Source organism: Vespa mandarinia, chromosome 15, assembly GCF_050613455.1.
Source record: "Vespa mandarinia isolate Hongniang chromosome 15, ASM5061345v1, whole genome shotgun sequence".
Lineage (NCBI taxonomy): Eukaryota > Metazoa > Arthropoda > Insecta > Hymenoptera > Vespidae > Vespa > Vespa mandarinia.
Genome location: NC_140824.1, coordinates 4120140 through 4142500, shown reverse-complemented (window position 1 = coordinate 4142500; position 22361 = coordinate 4120140). Strand labels below are relative to the sequence as shown.

The following is a 22361-nucleotide window of genomic DNA, read 5'->3' as shown; positions in this document are numbered from 1 at the left end:
ATTTAAAATATAATAACAGAGACGTCACTCTTTTCGAAATTCTCATTAAAAACTAACAACAATTTCATATAGTTATCTAAGAGAGATCCAAAAGAGATCCAACAGAGATTAAAGATAAAAAGATCGAGATGTCGGATAAAGACAGGAACATTTTTTACGATGTGTCATCGCTTTGAAACTTTCTTTTCATGCGTTATTTCCTCAGCAAGAATGGAATGCATCGGACCACGTTAGAAATTTGGAATATGCTACCGACCTGACTGACTCAGACGCACGCGTAAAGATTTTTACTTTGAAACGACACTCTTTTCTCCATTTCGTCCTGTCCTATTCCATGAATTATTCAATTCTAACAATGTAGATATACAAGACCAAAGATAATCATATGATCGATCTCCGTCGCAATATAAACACACGTACGCATCCTACATAAATACATAGATACACATATATATATATATATATATATATATATATATATGTGTGTGTGTACTTACGTAAATCTTACATTTGTAGACTTTTACGTAGATTATAAGTACATGTAGACATAAATATATATATATATATATATATATATATATATATATATATATACATACATACATATATACATATGTTGAAATTTATGCAAATCATATATTTGTACACACTTATATACATTAATAAATACATTATACAGGTATATCTCTAAGTGCTTCCTAAAAATCATAAATCAAATCGTTATTTGTGCGTATAAGAAAAGAAAAGAAAAAAGGAAGAAGAGTAAAAAAAAAAAAAAAGAAGAAAATAAGAAAGAAAGAGAAAGAGAGAAAAAAAAAGAAAGAAAGACACGAATGAGATAGAGAGAAGAAAAAGAAAATAGTCGACCAATATAGTGTATACTTCTTCTCATCGTGTGTATTTGTTTAACGTTATTCCGCAAATTGACATTGCGATCTGACGTGAACGATAAGAGCCAACGAATCGTATTTCGATATTCTTTTTTTCTGCTTCTTCTTCCTTTTATCTCTTCTATCTCTCTTTTTTACCCTTTATCCTTCAAATTTGTTCCTTTTTTTTCCCCCTCAATAACCCTACGAAATATAAAAAATTCGTTCTGACTGGAGAAGGAAGAAAAAAGAAGAAAAAAAGAAAAAAAAGAAAAAAAAAAATAATTATAAAAATATCTCGAAATCTCTCGATAAAAATGTTTAAAGAACTGAATGGAATCTCTCTCCTTCTCTCTCTCTCTCTCTCTCTCTCTCTCTCTCTTCTTCTAGCTCTCTGTACTTCAATATAATTATTCTAAACGACGTGATTAGAATTCCAAGTCTTGCTTCGAGAAACGACCTAATAGATAGTATCTCTCACCGACCACTTCGTTTCCGTTTTTATGATAACTTTCCATTATTCCGTAAGTACGGTTACTTCAAGGTAAAGCGATATTTACAGATATATACATATACATATACATATATATATATGTGTGTATGTATATACACGAATACATCTATATGTACATATATCATTTTATTCCTTAGGAATATGTATTAGATTAAATTATAATAAATCAATTATAAGCTATTGAATCTGTACATTATTTACACAAATTATTAACACAAATTATTGGGAAAAAAATTATAATGAATAATTTTTATTTTAGAAATTATTGTCTTTATATATAAATACGTAGATATATATATATATATATTATATTATATATATATATTATATTATATATATATATATATATATATTATATATATATATATATGCACGTATATGCGTGTGTATATTTATACATAAATTCTCGTATTATCATATTAAACGAACAAAAGCCAATCAAAGTCCAACTCTCCAAGAGAATAATGGAAAAAGAAAAGAACTCATTCCAACGATAGACAACTATTATTAAAACTCGATCTTATTATACTACTTATTTCATACCTATGGTATGTAGCAATTTCTTTCTCTCTCTCTCTCTCTCTCTCTCTCTCACTCTCTCTTTTTTTTTTCCTTATCACTCAAATCAAGTTCAATAAATAGAATATACGATATATTTCGTCAGAATTAATATCACATCAATAATACGATATACTTACATAGTTGAAAGTAAAACTTCCAATGAAAATAATATAAATATAAATTCTTCGTTAAGAAATTTAAAACTATACTTCTAACTATCTATCTATCTATCTATCTATCTCTTTCTCTCTCCTTATCTTTTTCTTTCTGTCTATGGTGTCTTAATATTACACGAGATCATGATAATTTTCTTATCGCTAATCTATTCGACGATAACTATTCGTTTCTAACGATCGATATAAATTTTTTACTCGTATTATACTTATTACGATAAATATTTTACCTATATGTATCTTAATGAAAGTGTTAAATTCATAATATAAAAATAAGGATATATGTAATGACGTAAAAGAAATTTTCTTATTGTATTAATAACGATATAATACTATTACTAAAGATATTAATATTAAGATCGATTTATAATTATATAATTTTTGAGTTTAAAAATATCTGTTTGTTTGTTGATTGAAAAACGTCTTCCTTTTTTTTTTTTTTTTTTTTTTTTTTTTTTTTTTTTTTTTCTTTTTTTTTTTTTTTCCAAGAACTATTATCGATCATCGATCATCGATGACACAGACGTTACTCTTGAAAGCTGTTCGACTTCCTCACTAATCTTTCTCGAGCATATCTCAATACCGAGAATCGAAGAAAATATTATAAACGGTTTGTCTATATTATATATATTTATACATAGCTTTATGGATTATTTCTCTGCTTAGTTAAGATTTATATACATTGTGTGTTCCATATACTTTCTTGTTATACCTAAACTATGTTGTTTATATATATATGTATATAAACTATACATAAGTATGCATATATGATATATATATATATATATATATATATATATCAACGTTATCGCTATACTTCGTAGTTTCACGCTAACAGAGGAGAAACTTTACGAGCTGGCCAGCAGAAACACGAGGTCTTTGTAGTCACGCTTTATCTTATATATATAATATATATATATGTATATATATATATATGTATATAATACGAGAAGCTTTTTATTTCCTAAAAAGTTCCTTGTATACATTTATATGTACGTATTATAAAAAAAAAAAAAAAAAAAACAATAATAATAAAATACAAAAGATTAAAATTCACAATATTTACAAATAATAAAGACAAATAACATGTATGTATGCATGTATGTTAAAAAAAAAAACAAAAAAAAAATAAATAAATAAATAAAAAGAACAAAAGGAGAAAATACATATCATATATATGCATTTTTATATGTTTTAATAACAATCTGTTCGAGATGGGGACGCGAAAAGTGGGGGCTCGTTGTGCTCATAAAATACATAAAACTTTCGCGTTTATAACTATAGAATCGATGCGTGTTACCGTTACGCCATCGTTCTGCTTCATTATCCGCGAGATGACTTACGAGTGACCGACCGTTCACGTAACACGATGCGGAATAAGAAAAATCTCCTTTCGGCTCGATTACCGAAGTGCTTATATCCGAAAGCACTTGCTTCCAGGAGTGCTGTTGCAAGTATTGCCAATTCTCTATAGTTCATATGCATTTTCTCGATATATCGATCGACATATTTATCGTATACGAAGGTGATTTCCTTTATCCTCGAGCTCACTGTTATTAATTAATTCAGAAACGTAATAACGAATAACATTTAATCTATTTAAAATATTCATTCGATATCGTATATACATATATATGTATTATATACACGATATACATTTTAGATTTTATATAAATATTTTGATTGTGTTTTTATATCCACACGTTGAAAAAAAAAAATAAAGGGGAAGAAAAAAAGAAAACCAACTTCGTTATGCTCGATTAGGACTATTTTATGCGGGCATTATCTTAATTTTCTTTTTCTAGTTATCCGATATAAAGAACCTTGTTTTTTTTTCTATTTTTTTTTTTTCCCCAAAAATTTCTATAGTTTAGTAAGTTCTTTTCCTTTATTTTTTGTCTTTTAATTCTTATCAAACATCTATATTGCATCGTGCATGTTATTTATTTCTTGTAAAAAAAGAAAAGAAAAAAAAAAAGATTGAAACGGGAGTACAAGAAAAAAAAAAAAAAAAAAAAAGAGAAAGAAAAAAAAAAGAAAAAAATCAGGAATATTATAGATAAAACTCATGGGTCCTCTTAACTTTTTATTTTTTTCTTTCTTTCTTTTTTTTTCTTTTTTGTAATAAAATAGAGAAAAAGAAAAAAAGAAAAATGAGAGTAAAAAGTCATGTTTCCTACCGAAAAAAAATAAATAAATAATAAATAAATAAATAAATAATAAATAAATAAATAATAAAACGATGTAAATAAATAAATAAAAATAAAACGACGTAAATAAAAGGCTCGTCGATGCATAGCTCTCTCATAATACTAAGCGAACACGCTTCTTGGCGTTCCATAAATGGCTGCCGATGCCACGAACGTGAACTAACGAAGAGCGAAACTGGATCTCATTCCGAACGGCGATCACTCTCGCCGATCGGTGCTAGTGCGGGAAATAAAACTGGGAAAAAAAGAAGGAAACGATCGTCAAGAATTCTAGTGCATGTTTTCTATACGTGCCATCGCAGCATGCACTTCAATATCGAATATTGACCCGTGCAACTAAATATTTGTTTGTCTTTATAATTATTATTATTTCTTTTTTTGTTTTCTCTCTCTTTTTCTCTCTACTTCCTTTTACGTTATTACAAATGAACAGAATTTAAGTTTTTAAGATGGACCTTAAAAAGTTACCAGACTAATATTATTATAGTCTGTCGAGAAGAAAAGGAAGTAAATATTATATTAAGAAATTATTAAAAAATTAAATTCATTTTTTAAAATCACCTGAGAATATTTGATCCGTTCTATTATATGCATACAATTGCAATCAATATTATTGGAATAATGATATTATTAAATGATATTATTAAAAATTAAAAATATTATTAAAATGGGAACGATGACAATTAATGAGGATAATATCGTTAATAATTTTATAATACAATGATTACAAAAATTTAATGCCAATCCAATTCCTTTGATAATTCGAATAAACCGAAGCTATAAATTATTAGCGCTTTAAACGAGGAAGAAGTGAATAAAAGGAGAGACTCAACTTTTGCCGTCTACGTTGAGATGGTATTTAAAGGTATTTCCGACATACACATATGTAGATAGGTAAAAGTTATGAATGGGTGGGTGTTAGCTTTGGTGACGCGTAGAAAATCTATGGATATTCGCCAAGTTGTATAATTCTAGTCGAAAGTGCATACAAACAGTGACGTATTCGTGTACATAGTAATACACGGATACTACCACAGCGTACATGTGTCATTATTCGTGTAATGTCATGATCACTATTAAATATATAATAAATTTGTTGTTAATATTAATTTCATTTAATTTAATTGTCCCAAGTTATTATTACAATTGGATATTTTAAAAAGATCATTAAAAGTGTATAAGAGCTAGAACAAATTTTATTTTATTTTCATTCCGATTAATTGGCTTTTCTTTTTTATTTTTATTTACTTATTCATTTATTTATTTATTTATTTATTTTTTTTTTTTTTGAAGAAATTGTAAACTAACCCCCTTGCACCTGACGAGATACATTGACCCGTGGAATTTTAATACACTGTAGAAAGGCTCAACTCGAAAATCTAATGGGCCATTGTTTATCGTGTCCGTTAGACGTGCTTTTGATTAATGCCACCATAAACACGGGCCCGGACGCGTAATAAATTTGCAACGAACACTCGCTCTCGATGTCCAGCTAACTCGGCTTTCTCTTATAACGTACGACTTCAAATTGTGTTCATTCTATTTTTTTTTCTTTTTTTTTTTTCTTTTTTTTTTCCCCATAAAGTATCTTATTCGAATGCTAATAATATGAAGAAAAAAGGAACTGTAAAAAAAGAAGAAAGAAAAAAAGAAAAGATATTTTTGATCGTTTGATTTTTAACTTTAATACAAAAATGACTTATCGTTGGAATTATCTTTGTTATTCTTATTTTGTTAGGAAATGATTAATCTTTATCACAGAAATAACATACAAAATTCATTTCCATTTCTTTTTACTAACATCGAAAGTTCATAAGCGATAAAAAAAAAAGAAAAGAAAAGAAAAGAAAAAAAAGGAAAAAAAAGACGAATTATTCTCTTTCGAGACTTAAGCTAACTTTTTCTTTTATCAGATCGTAAAATTATAACCCTAAGAATTATTGGTTGTCATTTGTAAAATGGTATAATTAATTTTCGATCAGCAACAACGATGACTTTCTATCATTTCTTATCGATAATAGCACGTGTTTAATAATTTCTTTCTTTTTTTTTTTTCTTTTTTTCTTTTTTTTTTCTTTTATTACTATAACAACAACGACGACGACGAAGAAAGACAATGATTATGAATAGCATTAAAAAAGTATGATGAGCTAGGAATATGTCTTTGTGCTTTGTTCGATCGGTATTTCGAACAAGGAACAACGATGGAACGATGTTGTATCCATCGAACCAACGCACGGCCTCGGTTGCTAATGGCAAGGAAAGACATATCGGGTTTAAACCTGTTCGATTAAACACCTGAAACCGCAGCGTAACGGTTATTGACAGATTTTACCGCAGAAATGTCGTGTTGCGAAAGAAAACCGCGAAAGTTCGAAGAGAGTTGACACTTTTAAAAGCCACGGACGATAAACGAATTCGTCATTGGGTCTAAAAAAAAAAAAAGAAAAAAAAAAAATTACGAAGAACACCGAAATCTATAAATTTATCTTATCTAGTAGATTTTAAACGAGCACTCGTTAATAGATTCTATTTGGATTTCTAAATATTTAACTTCTTTTATTTCCTTCTTTGATTTTCTTTTTCCCCACCCATATAAGAAATACTTGAAAAGAAAGAATAATAATCTGCGTGAATAAACGAAATTATACTGAATTTCAATTGTTATTATAAAAATATAAAACGAGGAAAAAGTAAATAATAATCATAGTTAAACTATCAATAATAATAATAATAATAATAATTATTATTATTATTATTATTATTATATGATAGATCAAATTTTGTGAAATACGACGATTGTAAAATAAAAGAAAAAGAATAATAATAATAATAATAATAATAATAATAATAATAATAATAATAATAATAATAATAATAATATGAAGTAAATGTAGAATAAAATAAGTAGAAAACGAAAAAACGAATTGCAATGTGATTAGTAAGCGTCAATGAACGATTGATAAAGAGAAGCAGAAGATCAAAAGACGACTCTATTTTTCTTCTTGATAATAGAACTTTGACGTCTGTCACATTAGTCAAAATAAAAATTGCTTCGTATAAACACGATATAGATTCGTAGCAATGATCGTCATTTCAAATGACGAAGAGTAAACATTTCGAATCATTGACAGTCATTGATTTTAATTAAACTTCTATTATACTAACTCTCGTGTATATATACTATGATTATTCTTACAAGGTATTAGAAATATATATATATATATTAATATTTTATATATATATTAATATTTTATTATTGTCTTACAATCGAGTTTCAAGTCTCATTAAAAATTTTAAATATTCGTTTACATTTACGTATGTATAAATAATTGAAATTTTATTATTAATTGTACGTAAAAATTTATAAAAAGAAAAAAGATTTATAAAATTTATCGTAAAAAACTGTGATATTTGTAAAAATAAAATTTTGAATTTCTACCCCTTCGCCTCTTCATCCATTTTGATCATCGTGTAAAATTAGCTTGTGGCAAAAATGAAAAAAAAAAAAAAAAAGAAACAAAAGATTCGAATGGAATGGACACAAAAGGGCAGTGAAATTGTGTGACGTAATAAGGCCCGCATAAAGGCAATCGAAATAAATCATGTTAAATTGCTAGACGACACGTTTTTAGCAGCTTCTTTTTCTTCTCTTCGTCTTTGAAGAGTCTCTTCTAAACGAAATCATTGATTCGTTCGTGCGTAGACTCTTAAGTTTATCGTTGTTTAGTCCGAGAATAAAATTCACGAAATTATTTTCAATAATTATATCTTACATAACATTAATTTGTTATATAATATAAAAGAAAATAAATAAGAAATTAAGTTATAAATAGAACTACAATTGTACGTATACGATTTAGGTTACTATCATCATGATAAATGATTATCAACTGTAAACGGTTGGTATTTTTTTGTTGTAAATAATCGTACTGCCTGATGGCATTAAATTAGAGAAACGATGGCGTGTGTCATACGTCGACACGACAATCGATTGTAAGAAGAGGAGGCAAGAAAGGACAAAAGGTCGAGAGTGAAATCGCTTTCATTCAGGATAATGTGCACGCGTGTTGTATTGTTGTATCATGAAGGGGATCACAGATGTTCGAAAATCTTTCTTTGAAAAAAGCTCGAGAATCTTTTCAAACATTAATGAATCAGTCTAAATAATATTATTATTTATCATTATTTTCTATTTGTATGTATTATTATATGGATATATAATTTAAGAAATTTTTCGATGTTCTTATAAAATCATAATTATAACAAAATTAATAATAATAATAAGAGAAGAATAATATCGGATGTACGTATGATCCTTTCAATTCTATCGTTGGATTTAAGTAACAAGGTAAAGAAAAATGTAAGTATGTATTGTAGTTAATATAAATCGGGATCGGAATAAGGCAATCATAAATTCGATATCGAAAACTAATTCGAAATATCGTCGATGCACATTGGTAAACGTACCATTGTAGCCTATATCGTCAAGGTCACGACCTTCTCGAAGAATCGTGACCGGACTGCATGTTACTTTTCCCTGGCAGGTCGTTGCCTCTCTTTCTTTCGATGCAATATAAGTTTCTTTCCTCCTCCTTCTCTTCTTCTTCTTCTTCTTCTTCGTCTTGTTGTTGTTGTTCTTCTACTTCTTATATTACTACTACTACTATTACTATTACTACCACTACTACTTTCCTCTCCCCTAGTTTAGTACGAATCTCCTTTAGACGATACGATTATCATTTCCAATTCTCTCCCCTTCAGACCGAAGGAACGACTCACGAATAAACGAAACTGTTCTGTCATTTTTAGATATTTTTATACCGAATCGATTATGATTATGATAAATTATTATCAATACCAATATCTCATGACTATATAATATAATTTGTTTTCTATAAATTAAATTTTTATTATTAATGACAAAATGTATACATACATATATATATGTATATATATACACACATATAGTAAAACAATTTTTAGTTTAATATTCAAATTTAATATTCAATATTCCACATTATATATATACATATGTGGGTGTGAGTGTGTGTTTGTGTATGTGTGTGCGCGCGCGCGTGTGTGTGTGTACGTCTCGATGGGTGGATTTTCATAGCTCGTAACACGTTCCGCAACAGTGAACGCAGTAGATCCGAGAACGGTATTGTATTCAAATCGGCGCCTAGTAAAGCTCGACGAAAAGGAATCGTTCGATCGCGTGGCGCGAGCACGCGGAACGGAACGCGCAAGGACGCAGATCAACGTATTCGAGCCAAAAAACAAGCGATAACTCGTTTAAACCTTACGAAGAAGTTTATTGAAGAGAGAACAAATTCTCAATCGATACACTGATATCATTTTATCACATGTTTCCTTAATGGTTAGTCATTTTATCAAATATCACGAGAACTGAATATTTTTCTTGTGATAATAGTTTTATATATATATATATTTATATATATAAATCGCACCGAGTATAATATTCTTAATCGCAATGTAATCTTAATATATTGAATATTATTATATTAAAGTATACTTTCTTTGATTATTAATATATATATATATATATATATGTGGATAAAATATATCCTGCATTTAAATTATTTATATACGAAAATCACATGTCCAATCCCTGTTCGATCGTACTATACGATTCAATTACAATTCAAATCATTCAAAATTATTCTCATGAATGATGGTGATCATTGTTAAGAAACGTGATCGTTTTTCATAAATATCGTCTCGCAAAATTCATTTTTCTCGCTATCCGCCATCTTGTATACCAACGATTAATGCGTCATAAAAGAGAACACATTGAATTCGATTTTCAAAGTTTTCTCTCTTTCTCTCTTTCTCTCTTTCTCTCTCTTTCACTCTCTCTCTCTCTTTCTCTCTTTCACTCTTTGTTGTATTACTGATATCTATAGGTTATGTAACGATTATTGTCATATCACACGTCGGTCTAATATAATAATCTTTTTTTATTATTATTACACGTACACGTCAATAAATCAAATAAAACGATTAATAATAAACGAAACGTCAATCAAATTCTATGAGATAATTGTAGGTAACAAAGTGTGACGTCATAAAGAACGCTTTTGATGCCAGATAACATTCCTCTTAAATACCCCGCCGCCAGTAACGTTGGTAAATTTAAAAGGGAGGAAAAAAATAAAAACGTTCGTAAAAAGGACAAATGCAATATATGAGATAACCGATCTATAAGGATAATCTTTAATTGTAAAAATCATTTCGAACGTTTTTCATTGGTCGCTTCATTTGTTCGTTTTTACTTCGTTTTTATTTTTCAAGAACGTCGAACCACCCCGATCGCCCTTTTTTGTTTTTTTTTTTTCGTCCGAGTAACACAATTCGCGCGAGAAACAAGTTGACGCATGTGCTTTTCAAAAAAAAGAGAGCGAACGAGCAAGCGAGCAACATAGAGAAAAAGAGAGAGAAAGAGAAAAAGAGAGAAAGAGAGAGAGAGAAAGAGAGAGAGAGAGAGAGAGAGAGAGAGAGAAAGAGAGAAAGAAAGAAAGAAAGAAAAAATGAGAGAAGAAAATTTAAGTAAAAAAGAACAAAGACTCACCGACTATGACGAGGTGTAGTTGTAGCTGATAGTGGGACACAACAAGAGAGGATCAAAAAAAAAAATCCAGTTGGCAAAATCGGCGAAGGGGCCCCGGCGGCGTCAGGACGAATCGAAGCACCGCATGCGTTCCTTCAAACACAGAAACGAAGAAGGACGATGGACGACGATCGGCGCTTCTTCGAATACCGAGTCGAACTTTTCGACCACATAATCTTAATGTACGCGGTGATCGGTGAACGTACGAGAAAGTAAGGATAAAGGAATCGACTAAGTTTTACCGACGAGAAACGACGCGCCAACGAAGAAACTAAGAATTATCAATAAACCGCCAAACGCATTCGTGCCAACGGACACTTCGCTACTGTGCCGCGACGCGTAGTCGTTATGCGGCGGCCCGATCTTGCTCGGCGATTGGTGGAGGGGGTAGACGCCCGGCCGCGAAATTTATCGACCAATCCCGATGTTCCCTCCGATCTTTTTCCATCTTATTATGTAAGATGGCGCGTCAATCGTTTGTTTTCACTAGAATATGGCAATTTTTTTTTTTAACATTAATATGTTATTGTAACAAATTATATTGTATAGTTGAACAATATGGATAAAGAATTATTTATATATATATATTTTTTTGTTGACTAAATATTGTACTGAAGAAACTGTTAAGAAGTTGTGAATCTTCATGTAAGTGGGTTTGATTTATTTAAAAAAAAAAAAAAAAAAAAAAAAAAAAAAAAAAAAAAAAGAAAGAGAGAAAAAAGAAATACAACAAAAAACGAAGAAAAGTATATGCAAATAGTATTCGAGAGAAAGAGACAGGGAGAGAGAAAAATTAATATATTTCTTGAATATAATATTATTAATATTATTGATATTATTTATAATGATTAATTAATTATAAATATTATTTATAATTACTTATATTTCGTTTTATAACAATCCTTTAATATGAGATTTATGATGGTGATGATTTTTATTGACATGAAATTAATTTTTATTTTATCTTGTTTACGTAAACTTATTTCATTTAAATTAATATGTTATCGTATATGTACAATGTGTTCAAAGCAGAGTGCGAAAGCTATTTACATCAACTCCACTGTGCAAAATTGGAATCGGTAAGGCTTTCTGGTGTGACAGGCCATAACGATGGTGGTAAATTTGGATAATTATGAAATTCCGGTGGTACATCCCATATGGGATAAGTAAATTCTTCTGTTGTATCTGGATTGGTAATATCTACAAAAAATTCTTTAACTATATCATCTGGATTGGGCCATCCACCTTGTGGTCTAAAATGAGACGCTGCCATTTTTTTAGCTGCAACTTTAAATTACAAAAAGATATCAATATAATCTGCTCTATATCTTAAAATATTTCTTAGTATTTATTATTATTATTATTATTATTATTATTATTATTATTATTACCGATATGCTGAAGTTCCCATATCAAGGATGGTGCATAATGAGAAAACTTGCAACTACTTCCAAAAGCACAATCACCACTGCTCATATACCTTTTGCAAGGTATTTTTCCTTGTTCTTCTTGCAATATTGTTTCAGGATCTAAAAGGAATCATTTCCAATGGAAATAAAAATAATATAGATAATGGAAAATAAAAGGAAGATCGTATAGGTTAGGTTTACATGATAGTTCTTTTTGATAATAATATTCTTTGTAAAAGTTTAATGTTATTAAATTACGTTAAATACCTTTGTAAAAACTATAATGATCCGCTCGATTTTTGGCATGCTGTAAACTAGATAGATGTTTTCTTCTGGCTTCTGGATCGTCCTTAAACGATCTATCGCAATAATCGCAGTAATATCTTTTACCCATTTTATCGTATTTTTTATAATAGCAAAAGTAGTAAATATAAATGTGTGTTTGTGTGTATATATATATACTAAGGCAATTAAATTATTTACATAAAACGTCAATGTACTTAGAATCACATGCACGACATTTATAAACAACATATATATAAACATGGACGCGTTTCGTTGAAAAACTGCATTATCGATAGTTCGGAAGCGTTTGAAGCACCATCTAACGGTAATTTTGCGAATAATATACTATTTCATTATAATAATCTTTGCATTTTAAAATATATATATATATATATATATATATATATATATATATATATATATATATATGTAAAAAAAGAAAAAAAGAAGCAAAAACAAATGTTTCCGTATATAAGCAGTTCAATTTCGACACGTAATTTTATAATCAACGTGCCTTTAGTTAATACATTTAATGGATATTTATTTTTTTTATACACAAACAGATTACATACACGATACTGCTCGTTTAAACATTACAATTGTTTTTTCTTCTTACATTGTAATATATGTATATTGCAGCATTTTGTGCATAGCTAATCTAGTTTAATGTGATAATGACGTCGTATCGACGAAAATGTTTGTTGCCTTTTTTTTTTCTTTTTCTTTCTTTTTTCTTATCTAAGCTGTACATAATCAACGATAGAAGAAATCCTTCCCAACTATTTATTTTAACAAATATATTACTCCTCTCGATGGGAGATTTATCAAATTGTTTAAGATTGGAAGCATTTAGTATTACAGAGAGTGAGAGAGAGTGAGAGAGAGAGAAAGAGAGAGAGAGAGAGAGAGAGAGAGAAAGAGAGAGAGAGAGAGAGAGAGAGAGAGAGAGAGAGAGATAGATAGATAGATAGAATAAAGTTAATTAACGTTATATGAGAAATATTTTAAAAATTCATGAAAATTTCAAGCTAATTTCCTTACCGATCATAGTTAAGAATTCACAGTTAAAACATTATCGATATCGATATTAAATAATTAACGTGACAAACATCTTCGACGATCGTCAAACATTTCTTGGTTAGCTTCTTACACAAGCGATAGTTTAATAATTTATAAATAACTTGGAATGTGTAGAATGTATTTTGGATTTTTTTTTCTTTTTTTTCTTTTTTTTCTTTTTTTTTCTTTTCTTTTTTTTTTTTTTTTTTTTTTTTTTTTAAGAAAGCCGAAATATTTAAAGTTGAGAGATATCGTGTATCTCGCTATACGAGGACGATAAAATTAGCCAAAAATTACGCTGAGTCGTTCTATGTAATCGCATTGTTCCTTTTCCATTTTCTTGCTCTTTTTTTTCTTTTCTTTTTCCTCCTTTCTTTCTTTCTTTCTTTCAGGTAAAACGAATCGATCGATCTCATTTCACAAGTTCGTAATTCGCATCGGAGATAAGCGATTATTGGAAGTTCTTCGTGTGAAAATGTTCAATTTTATTATACCTTCGGTATTATTTTTCTCTTATCAAGCGTCACGAGTCGCGTTATTATTATATACTTGGAATCCCCATTTTTCGCATGATCGCACTTTTGTGATTCGTATACATACGCACATTATTACGGAGACACATTGTCTATTGAATCGTTCGATAATCGACAAAGTATCGTCATGTTGTAATAAGAAAAATCAAATGAAAAATTTCAAAGTGTAACCATGATAGAAGAGAGAATAGAAAGAAAGAGCGAATGAGAGAAAGAGAGAGGGAGAGAGAGAGAGAGAGAGAGAGAAAGAGTTTGTAATATATATGTTAGTTGGATTCTAACTTCTAAACATTGAGAATGTTTCCGAAGGTCAAATTCAAGCACGTTTTTCGTTCTCGTTCACAGTTCAGAACGTTATACGAAAGAGAGAAATTATTATATATTTTTACAATATATCGGTATGTATCTCTCTACGAAGTATAACTTTCTTTTTCTATTTCTCATTCAATTTCTTTTTTAATCTCAAAGAAATTTTCAATCTACGTGAATTTTTCTTTTTTTTCTTTTTTCTTTTTTCTTTTCTAGTGAAGTATCATCGTACGAGAATATTTAAGAAATATTTTCACGAAATTCTCTGTACATACATACAGAAATATCGACGACTCATTATGTATTCTCTTCGTCCATAATATCGTTAAATACATATGTATACAATTGTTCAAAAATAATCGTGTCGCTTCGTGCATCTCTGTATAATCAGTAATCCCGATAAATACGATTTTAAAGAAAAATCGAGAACGATTTAATGCGCTGAATGGGCCTAATCAACGAAGGTCCATGATCTCTTTTACTTTTCTCATTTTCATTTTCTTTTTCTTTTTCTCCTTCTTTTTCTCCTTCCTCTTCTTTTATTAATTATTATTGTTATTATTAAAAAAAAAAAAAAAAGAAAAAAATAATCTCAATGCTCGGGAAACGAAGAAGCTACTTGCATTTCTTTCTTTTCTTTTCTTACTTTTCTTCTTTTTTAATTAGCGTTATACGTTTTTAGGCCTGCTAAAAACATCGGATCATTGTTCGATCATTTACATAATTGTTTATCTACAAATAATAGGAAAAACTATAAGACTAGAATAAAATTAGATTTTATGACACTGACTCTTATCGCTTGCTTGGCAGTACAATGATCTATGTTCGCTCGTTAAAGTAAATTGCGTTTTTCTTTTTTTTTTTTGATCATGATTAAACTCGAATCCAGCAAAAGGTAGGATTTATAAGCGTTTAACATGTATGTGTGTGTGTGTGTGTGTGTTTGTCACAACGAGATATTTTAAATTAACGCATTGAAATACTGGCTGTTCGTTATTCATCGTTAAAAAATAAATTCGCATGTGAAATATTATTCTTTCTTCTTTTCTTTTTTTTTTCTCTTGATAAAAAACATTGGACATTTGCCGGGAAGAATTATTCATAAATTTGTTCGTGATAATAGATCAATGACAACGAGCTCGTTCGTTCTAATATTTATTTTTCAAACATCCATCGCGTGTGGTTTCCAGCTAAGTATTACGATCATGAGTGATCGATGTCAACGATTGCTTGGAGCGCCAACTATCGGAAGAACAGATGAATTATTCTGAGAAAATGAGCCCCTTAGGATAGACAATTGTTCTTGCATGCTTGTATGAAGAAAATTTCTTTCTATAATTTCTTCTTATCATACTTACGCATACGTTATTCGTGAACAATGAAAATTATCAAAAAGAAAAATTACAAAGTTATAAATATTCGAATAATTCTTCTTACAATAAGATCCAATGAATCATCGAAATTAATATGTATCGATTAAAATGTGTCTCATACGTATGCGTACCATAGTTCATTAACCATTAAATTTATTACATTCTTTTTCTTTTTTTTTTTGTTTACTATCAATTCGATAAGATATTTCGTCGTTATTCTTAATTGTTATTATTTTAATTGTTTCATCTTTTCAATATAATAATAATAATAATAATAATAATAATAATAATAATATACGTACATAATATATACGGTAAAGAGAGTATATAAGTTTGTCGAAGAAAGGAAATGGGGGTTGGCCAGGTGGGGCAGATGAGGGTGCTCTTTACGCGTTATATATATATATAAATTTAAATTAAATTATATGCGTTAAAATATATATATATATATATATATATATTAATTTTCAAATGGATTATCAAACGTCTCTATAATTTGCCATACATCGTAATTTGGTAGTTTATAATGAGTTTCGCGATTAATAAATTCGTACGTGGTGTTGAATCGACTGAAAACTTTTTATTCTCGAGGGAGTTTAATATATACCTTTTTTGTTGTTCTGCTTTTTTTCTATTTCTTTTTTTTTTTTTTCTTTTTAAATATTTTGTTTTCAAGCTCGAGTTTGACTCGGTGAACGCGAGGACCGATTGTGTTATGCTTTTCAAAATTTTTTAAATATCGCCGATGTATACTTACGCGCTAACAATAATAACAATAATAATAATAATAATAATAATAATAATAATAATAATAATAATAATAATAATAATAATAATAATAATAATAATAATAATAATAGTAATAATAATAATAATAGTAATAAATTTTTGTGAGCTTCGATCGTCATTCGAATTACTTTTTCCTTATCCTTCATTTATATTGATCATACTTTGACAATTTTTCGAAAAATTAGATATCTATTTTATATCTAGTCTTCTTATAAAAGAGATTAAGTGATTAGTAGGGGAGGCCTAAGGAAGAAGGAAGAATAGGAATTAATGGGCATTACGATTGCACGCGTCAAAGCATAAATCAATTACCGGGTTACATCTCTCGTACACAGATCACTGTAATAAATTTCTAGGTGCGTAAGCACATATCCCTTTAGGCTGGTTCTATACGTATGCATATATGTATGTATTCATGTACGTATGTATGTATGTATATATATATGTATCTATGTATCTATGTATGTAATATGTATATCTAGGTGTATGTATGCTAGCCTTGCTCGAAATAGAATCGCTTCCGATAATTATACCGGTGCTTTGCTCTAAGCCCACTAAAGAGGGTTAGGGAGTAGGAAAGAGGGTAGGAGACGACAACGACGTTTACGTTTGCTTGAAACTATGTATGTATATATGTTTGTATGTATGTATGTATGTATGTATCTATGTATATATATATATATATATATATGTATAAGAGAGAAAGAAAGGTAAGCAGATAGACAGACGGAGATTCGATCATATCGAATCACATTCGAGCTTTTAATGACCCTTTCGAATGATGTATTTCATGCTTTTCCATTGATTTCACATACCACAGCATCGAATTCGTTACGAAATGAAAATGGGACTGACAGGGGAATAGGGATAAGGAAAAAATATGGACGTCGAAAACTCACTTATATATACTCTCTCTTATTTTTTTTCTTTATCTTTACCTTCCTTTCATTTTCTTTCTTTTTCTTTTCTTTTCTTTTTTTGATAACAAATACGAAAAGAAAAAATCTGACATTTACTTCTTGTCGATTTCTTTCCCCTTCCCCTTCACCCCCTTTTGAATAATTTTTTCCTTGCTCGTTTCAAACACGTCACGATGTCGAGCATCGTCGGAAATTTCTCTTCTCCAAAGTTTGAGGATTTATTTGAAAATAAAAAAAAAAAATAAAAAAAAGAGAAAAAAGAGAGAAAGAGAAAAGAAATATTCAGGAAGAAATACGAATATCTTCGAGCGAATTCACGAGAATGAATGAGGAGAAAAAAAAGAAGAGAAAGAAGAAGAAGAAGAAGAAAAAAGAAAGAAAAGGGAACGAAAGTGAAACTGATCCGACGTTCGCGTAATGATCCGCTCAATTTGTCGTCCTCGTTTCGCCTAAAGGAGGAGATCTTGTAACATGGTTTTCTTCGTTTTCTACTTTTTCTTCTTTTTCTTCTTCTTTCTCTTCGTCTTCTTCCTCCTCCTCCTCCTCCTCCTCTTCTTCCTCCCCTTTATTTTTTATTTGTTCTCCCTCCTTTTTTCTCTTTTTTTTCTTCCTCGAGAAACTAGCTGCCTTAATCGCTTCCTGGGAATATACGAAAAAATCACTTTCGGTCCTCTTCCCAAGATGGCCGACACGCCCGACCGCCATCTTATTTCTTATCCTCGGCTTCGGTGTTAGGAGCAACGGAAACCTCTTGGCGAACCTTATGACCTCGGAAGCTCGCTTGAATTTTTGTCGCTGCCTTATGCAAATCCGGATCCGTTAGATCTATACCCTCTAATTCGTTGACAGCATCCTCAACCTGAAATGAAAAAACAAAAAGAAAAAAGAAGAGAGTTATAACAAATTACATTTAAGAAATGATTTCACAAGTTTTTCTATCTCCATTAGCTTTTCTCTTATAAATTGAAAATATTTATTATCGAAAAGACTTGCAATCCCAATCTTTTTTTTTGTCCGTATCAAAAAAAAAAAAAAAAAAAAAAAAAAAAAAAAAAAAAAAAAACTCTTAGGCTCGTTAAAAAGAAATCTTTTCTGAAACGAAAAAAAAAAAAAAAACAGAAAAAGAATACACGAATTTTAGATTGTATTATTAAAAAGGTGTCGTGTGTTATTGAAAGATAGAGAAGAGTCCTGTTTAGTAGAGATACGTGTCAATGAAAATCTTGTCCTCCTCTTTTGGCCATCCAATTTATCGGCATTCTTTTTTCCCATTACCTTTACACGTCCCCTCTATTTTTAGATTTAATTATGACGAAGTATGGTCGACGTCATAGCGTGCACCCGTGGAACGAGCTTCCGTTGAAAAGACGTCTAGGGAAAAAAAAAGGAAGAAAGAAAAGAAAAAAAAAAGAGGAAAAGAGGTAGAAGGAAAGAACGAAGAGAAGGTGAGAGAAAAAGATAGATAGCTAGATAGATATAGAAGGAGAGAGAGAGAGAGAGAGAGACGAATCACATGCAAACGAGCTTTATAAACATGTAAATTACAATTACGCTAACACATTTGCATCGGCACGTCGTACTCGTTTGCCTCTCGTTTTCCTCCGTCCCTCCACCGCACTCTGTTTTCGACGAGTCAGAAGGGCATTAATCTTCTCTCGGTTCCTAGTCGGAAGAACGTGATGGCCTCTTTCTTTTAAAAGAAAAGGCCAGGCCTATTCGTGTCGTTACGATGTAAGTGAGTAGGTACATACACATACGTACACATATATGTTTATATATATATATGTATGTATTATATATATATATATGTATGTATTATATATATATGTATGTATGTATTATATATATATGTATGTATGTATTATATATATATATGTATGTATGTATTATATATATATATGTATGTATGTATTATATATATTTATATATATATATATATGTTATATATATATATATGTATGTATCTATAGTTTTTAACGAAAGAAATAAAAGAAATGAGAAACTATCTAGAGACTTTGTACGTTCCTCTATTATTCCTCGTCATTGAAATGCAAACTGAACTGTTGATCGAAGTCAACCGAGTTCGCGTTTTATACCTCGTCTCGTTCAGTTATCTTATAGGTCATGTGCATTTCAATTGTGCTAGATTTCTTCTTCTGGAAACGAGTTGTTTGTTCGTCATTTTTAAGAATCACTTTCCGAGTTTATATTGTCCATTTTATTTTTCTCTTATACGTTCGATGTGACCTTTACGATCATGCGAAGTTTTTTGTTATTTCGTTATTTTTTCCTTTTCTTTTTTTTTTTCTTTTTTTTTTTCTCTCTTATCAACTTTGATATTTGTCAATAATATTTACGATCGCGATATTTATCTTGGCGATAATGTTCGTTATAATAACTTTTCAAATCTTGTCAATAATTTTTAATGCCGATCAAGATGATGACGATAATAACCGTGCATGTAAATGCTATTACAGCGATAACGTTAACGATCGTATCGTTAAAAAGTTTACATAATAACGAGGATTGACGTTAATGTATCAAGGCCCGATCAATTTTGAACAAAATAGACAAACAAATAAACAAACAAACAAACGAAAAGAAAAAGAGAAAAAAAAAGTTTATCTTACGAAAAGGATAGAGTTTGTATAGCCGTGCAATTATCGAAAGCGAGATAGAAGGAACGTTGAAAGCGAGCCTGGAAATCCTTTGAAAAGGTTTCATGCTTTCGCACAAAGCACAACGAGTGACCCTTTTTTTTTCTCTTCTTTTTTCTTTTTTATTTCCCTTTTCTTTCCTTCTTTCTTTCTTTCTTTCTTTCAACTTTTTAATTTTTTTCTTTTTTTTTTTCTTTTTTTAGTTTTTATTTGTTTTTTAAGGCCATGTTCCATTTCAACGACTCTCTTTAACACTAACTTAAGACTCGACTCGATGCTTGGTTTGTTAACGGATCGAATCGAATCTCCTAGGAAAAGGAAAACTTTAGTTCGGGAAACTTCAAGAGGTTCCAATTAATTCTGTTTAATTAATTCGAGCAACTAGTCTAGGTTTTGCTCTCTTTCTCTCTCTCTCTCTCTCTCTCTTTCTCTCTTTTTCTTCTTCTTCTTCTTCTATTTCGTGAAAACGTGAACAAGGGAAGGAAAATTTTCGAACGAGTTGTCGAGTCAAAAGCAACTAACGAGAATGAACATGAACATTGAGTATATACAGTACATATACCTGGATAAGATATCCCAGGTATAAGTACATAATATATTATGTGTCACACAAGTACGAAACAAGAACTTGACTTTTCGACGAGTCTAGAATTTCTATATATTATTTACGTTAAGTTGTACATATGTGAAACTTATATTGCTTTCTAAAGGAATCGAGAGAAGATCCTGATGCATCTGAGTTCTCTAACTGGATTACGAAAGAGATATAAGGAGAATGTGTATGTGTGTGTGTGTGTGTGTGTGAGAGAGAGAGAGAGAGAAAGAAACGTGGTAACCTAGAAACAAAATTTCCTTCAAACACGTATTTTGAGTTTAATTGTGACTGGTAGTTAAAGAAATTGTGATAAATAAGTTTCAGTTAATGTCAATCAACTAGTTTCAGAATTGTCAATCGACCGGATAATGTTCTAGAAATAAAATTATTTTTAATCTACATAATATGTTGAACGAATGAACCAATCGTTAACAAAAAAAAAATATATATATATATATATATATTTCTTTTTTATTTTATCATACGTTTACTTTTATATTTACATATCTTTGATAATTGATAATTGTACGATAGGTAAAAGAATTGAAAATTAATTAGCTTTGGATAGATCTAATAAAATTTTCTTAATTAATTAGATTAAAAGAATTTCTTTAAGTGAAAAATCCTTTTGAAAATAAAAATGGCCGAATAAAGAGATTGAAGTTTTATCGAGGATTCATTTGAGTTTTTCTCGTCAAGGATTTTTGGATCGGCGAGAAACTACTTAAACGAAAGTCGCAGCTTAGCTCGGCTTTCGCGTGTCGAAACGTTTCGAGTCGAGACATTACGAAATATACGATCGATCGTTGGCGAAACACGCTGAGAACGTACGATGAAAACGGAGAGCGAAGCTTCGAGTTATGAGCTTCGTGAGATTCTTGATAAGCCACGTCCGAAATCTCTAATATTATACTTTTTACGTTTGGTATTAAACTTTAGGAACAAATTTCATTGCCCGATTATACTTTGACATTTTCTACTAAGTACTTGGAATTATCAGCAATATTACAATGTCCATTCTATTTGTTAAAACGATCGAACTTAAATTATTATTAATATTGTGACATTATTATCACGAGATATTTTTACAAATTTTTTATCAGTCTTAGAATATAGATATTTCTTTGGATCTTCGTTAAAGGATTTAATTCATCGAATCGATCGTATTTAAACGTAGTAAATCATACATCGACATTTTCTACTCGATATTAACAACGGATTATTCGTATTAGAATATTTCAATCTATATAATCGGGTTTATTCATTTTAATTAATTTCATGTTAATGATATATTACAAATGATTTCATTCCTAATAAATGGGCTGATTATTAATTGACATGTTCTACTTGACGTAATAAATATTATTTCGTTATTTCATTTATTTGTGAGTATAAAAATTATTATTAACAAATCATCATTATGTTTAATTTTGTCGCTAAATATTTGTTTTTAATAATATTCCGAGATTGCGTA

General features: G+C 29.5%; 3 protein-coding genes across 4 annotated transcripts in view; all 3 read right to left on the bottom strand.

Annotated features, from left to right (window-relative positions):
- LOC118444532 (uncharacterized) overlaps positions 1-11285 on the bottom strand; it is a 46095-nt gene extending 34810 nt beyond the window's left edge. Inside the window, exon 1 of the mRNA XM_035872894.2 lies at positions 10920-11285. The gene's annotated coding sequence lies outside the window, so the exon portion shown is untranslated. The remainder of the gene's footprint in view (positions 1-10919) is intronic.
- A 557-nt stretch (positions 11286-11842) lies between these two features.
- Positions 11843-13014, bottom strand: LOC118444662 (zinc finger matrin-type protein 5). The gene is made up of 3 exons (XM_035873139.2): positions 12635-13014; positions 12350-12487; positions 11843-12245 (listed from the first exon to the last, which is right to left on the bottom strand). Exons 1-3 carry the CDS (start codon positions 12759-12761, stop codon positions 12010-12012), a joined length of 501 nt encoding a protein of 166 aa, XP_035729032.2. The 5' UTR covers positions 12762-13014; the 3' UTR covers positions 11843-12009.
- Positions 13015-13251: 237 nt separating this feature from the next.
- igl (IQ calmodulin-binding domain containing protein igloo) overlaps positions 13252-22361 on the bottom strand; it is a 57312-nt gene continuing 48202 nt past the window's right edge. For both annotated transcript variants that reach the window (XM_035873137.2, XM_085661574.1), the window contains exon 4: positions 13252-18494. In XM_035873137.2, the coding sequence (XP_035729030.1) occupies positions 18342-18494 (153 nt within the window). In that variant the 3' untranslated portion in view covers positions 13252-18341. The remainder of the gene's footprint in view (positions 18495-22361) is intronic.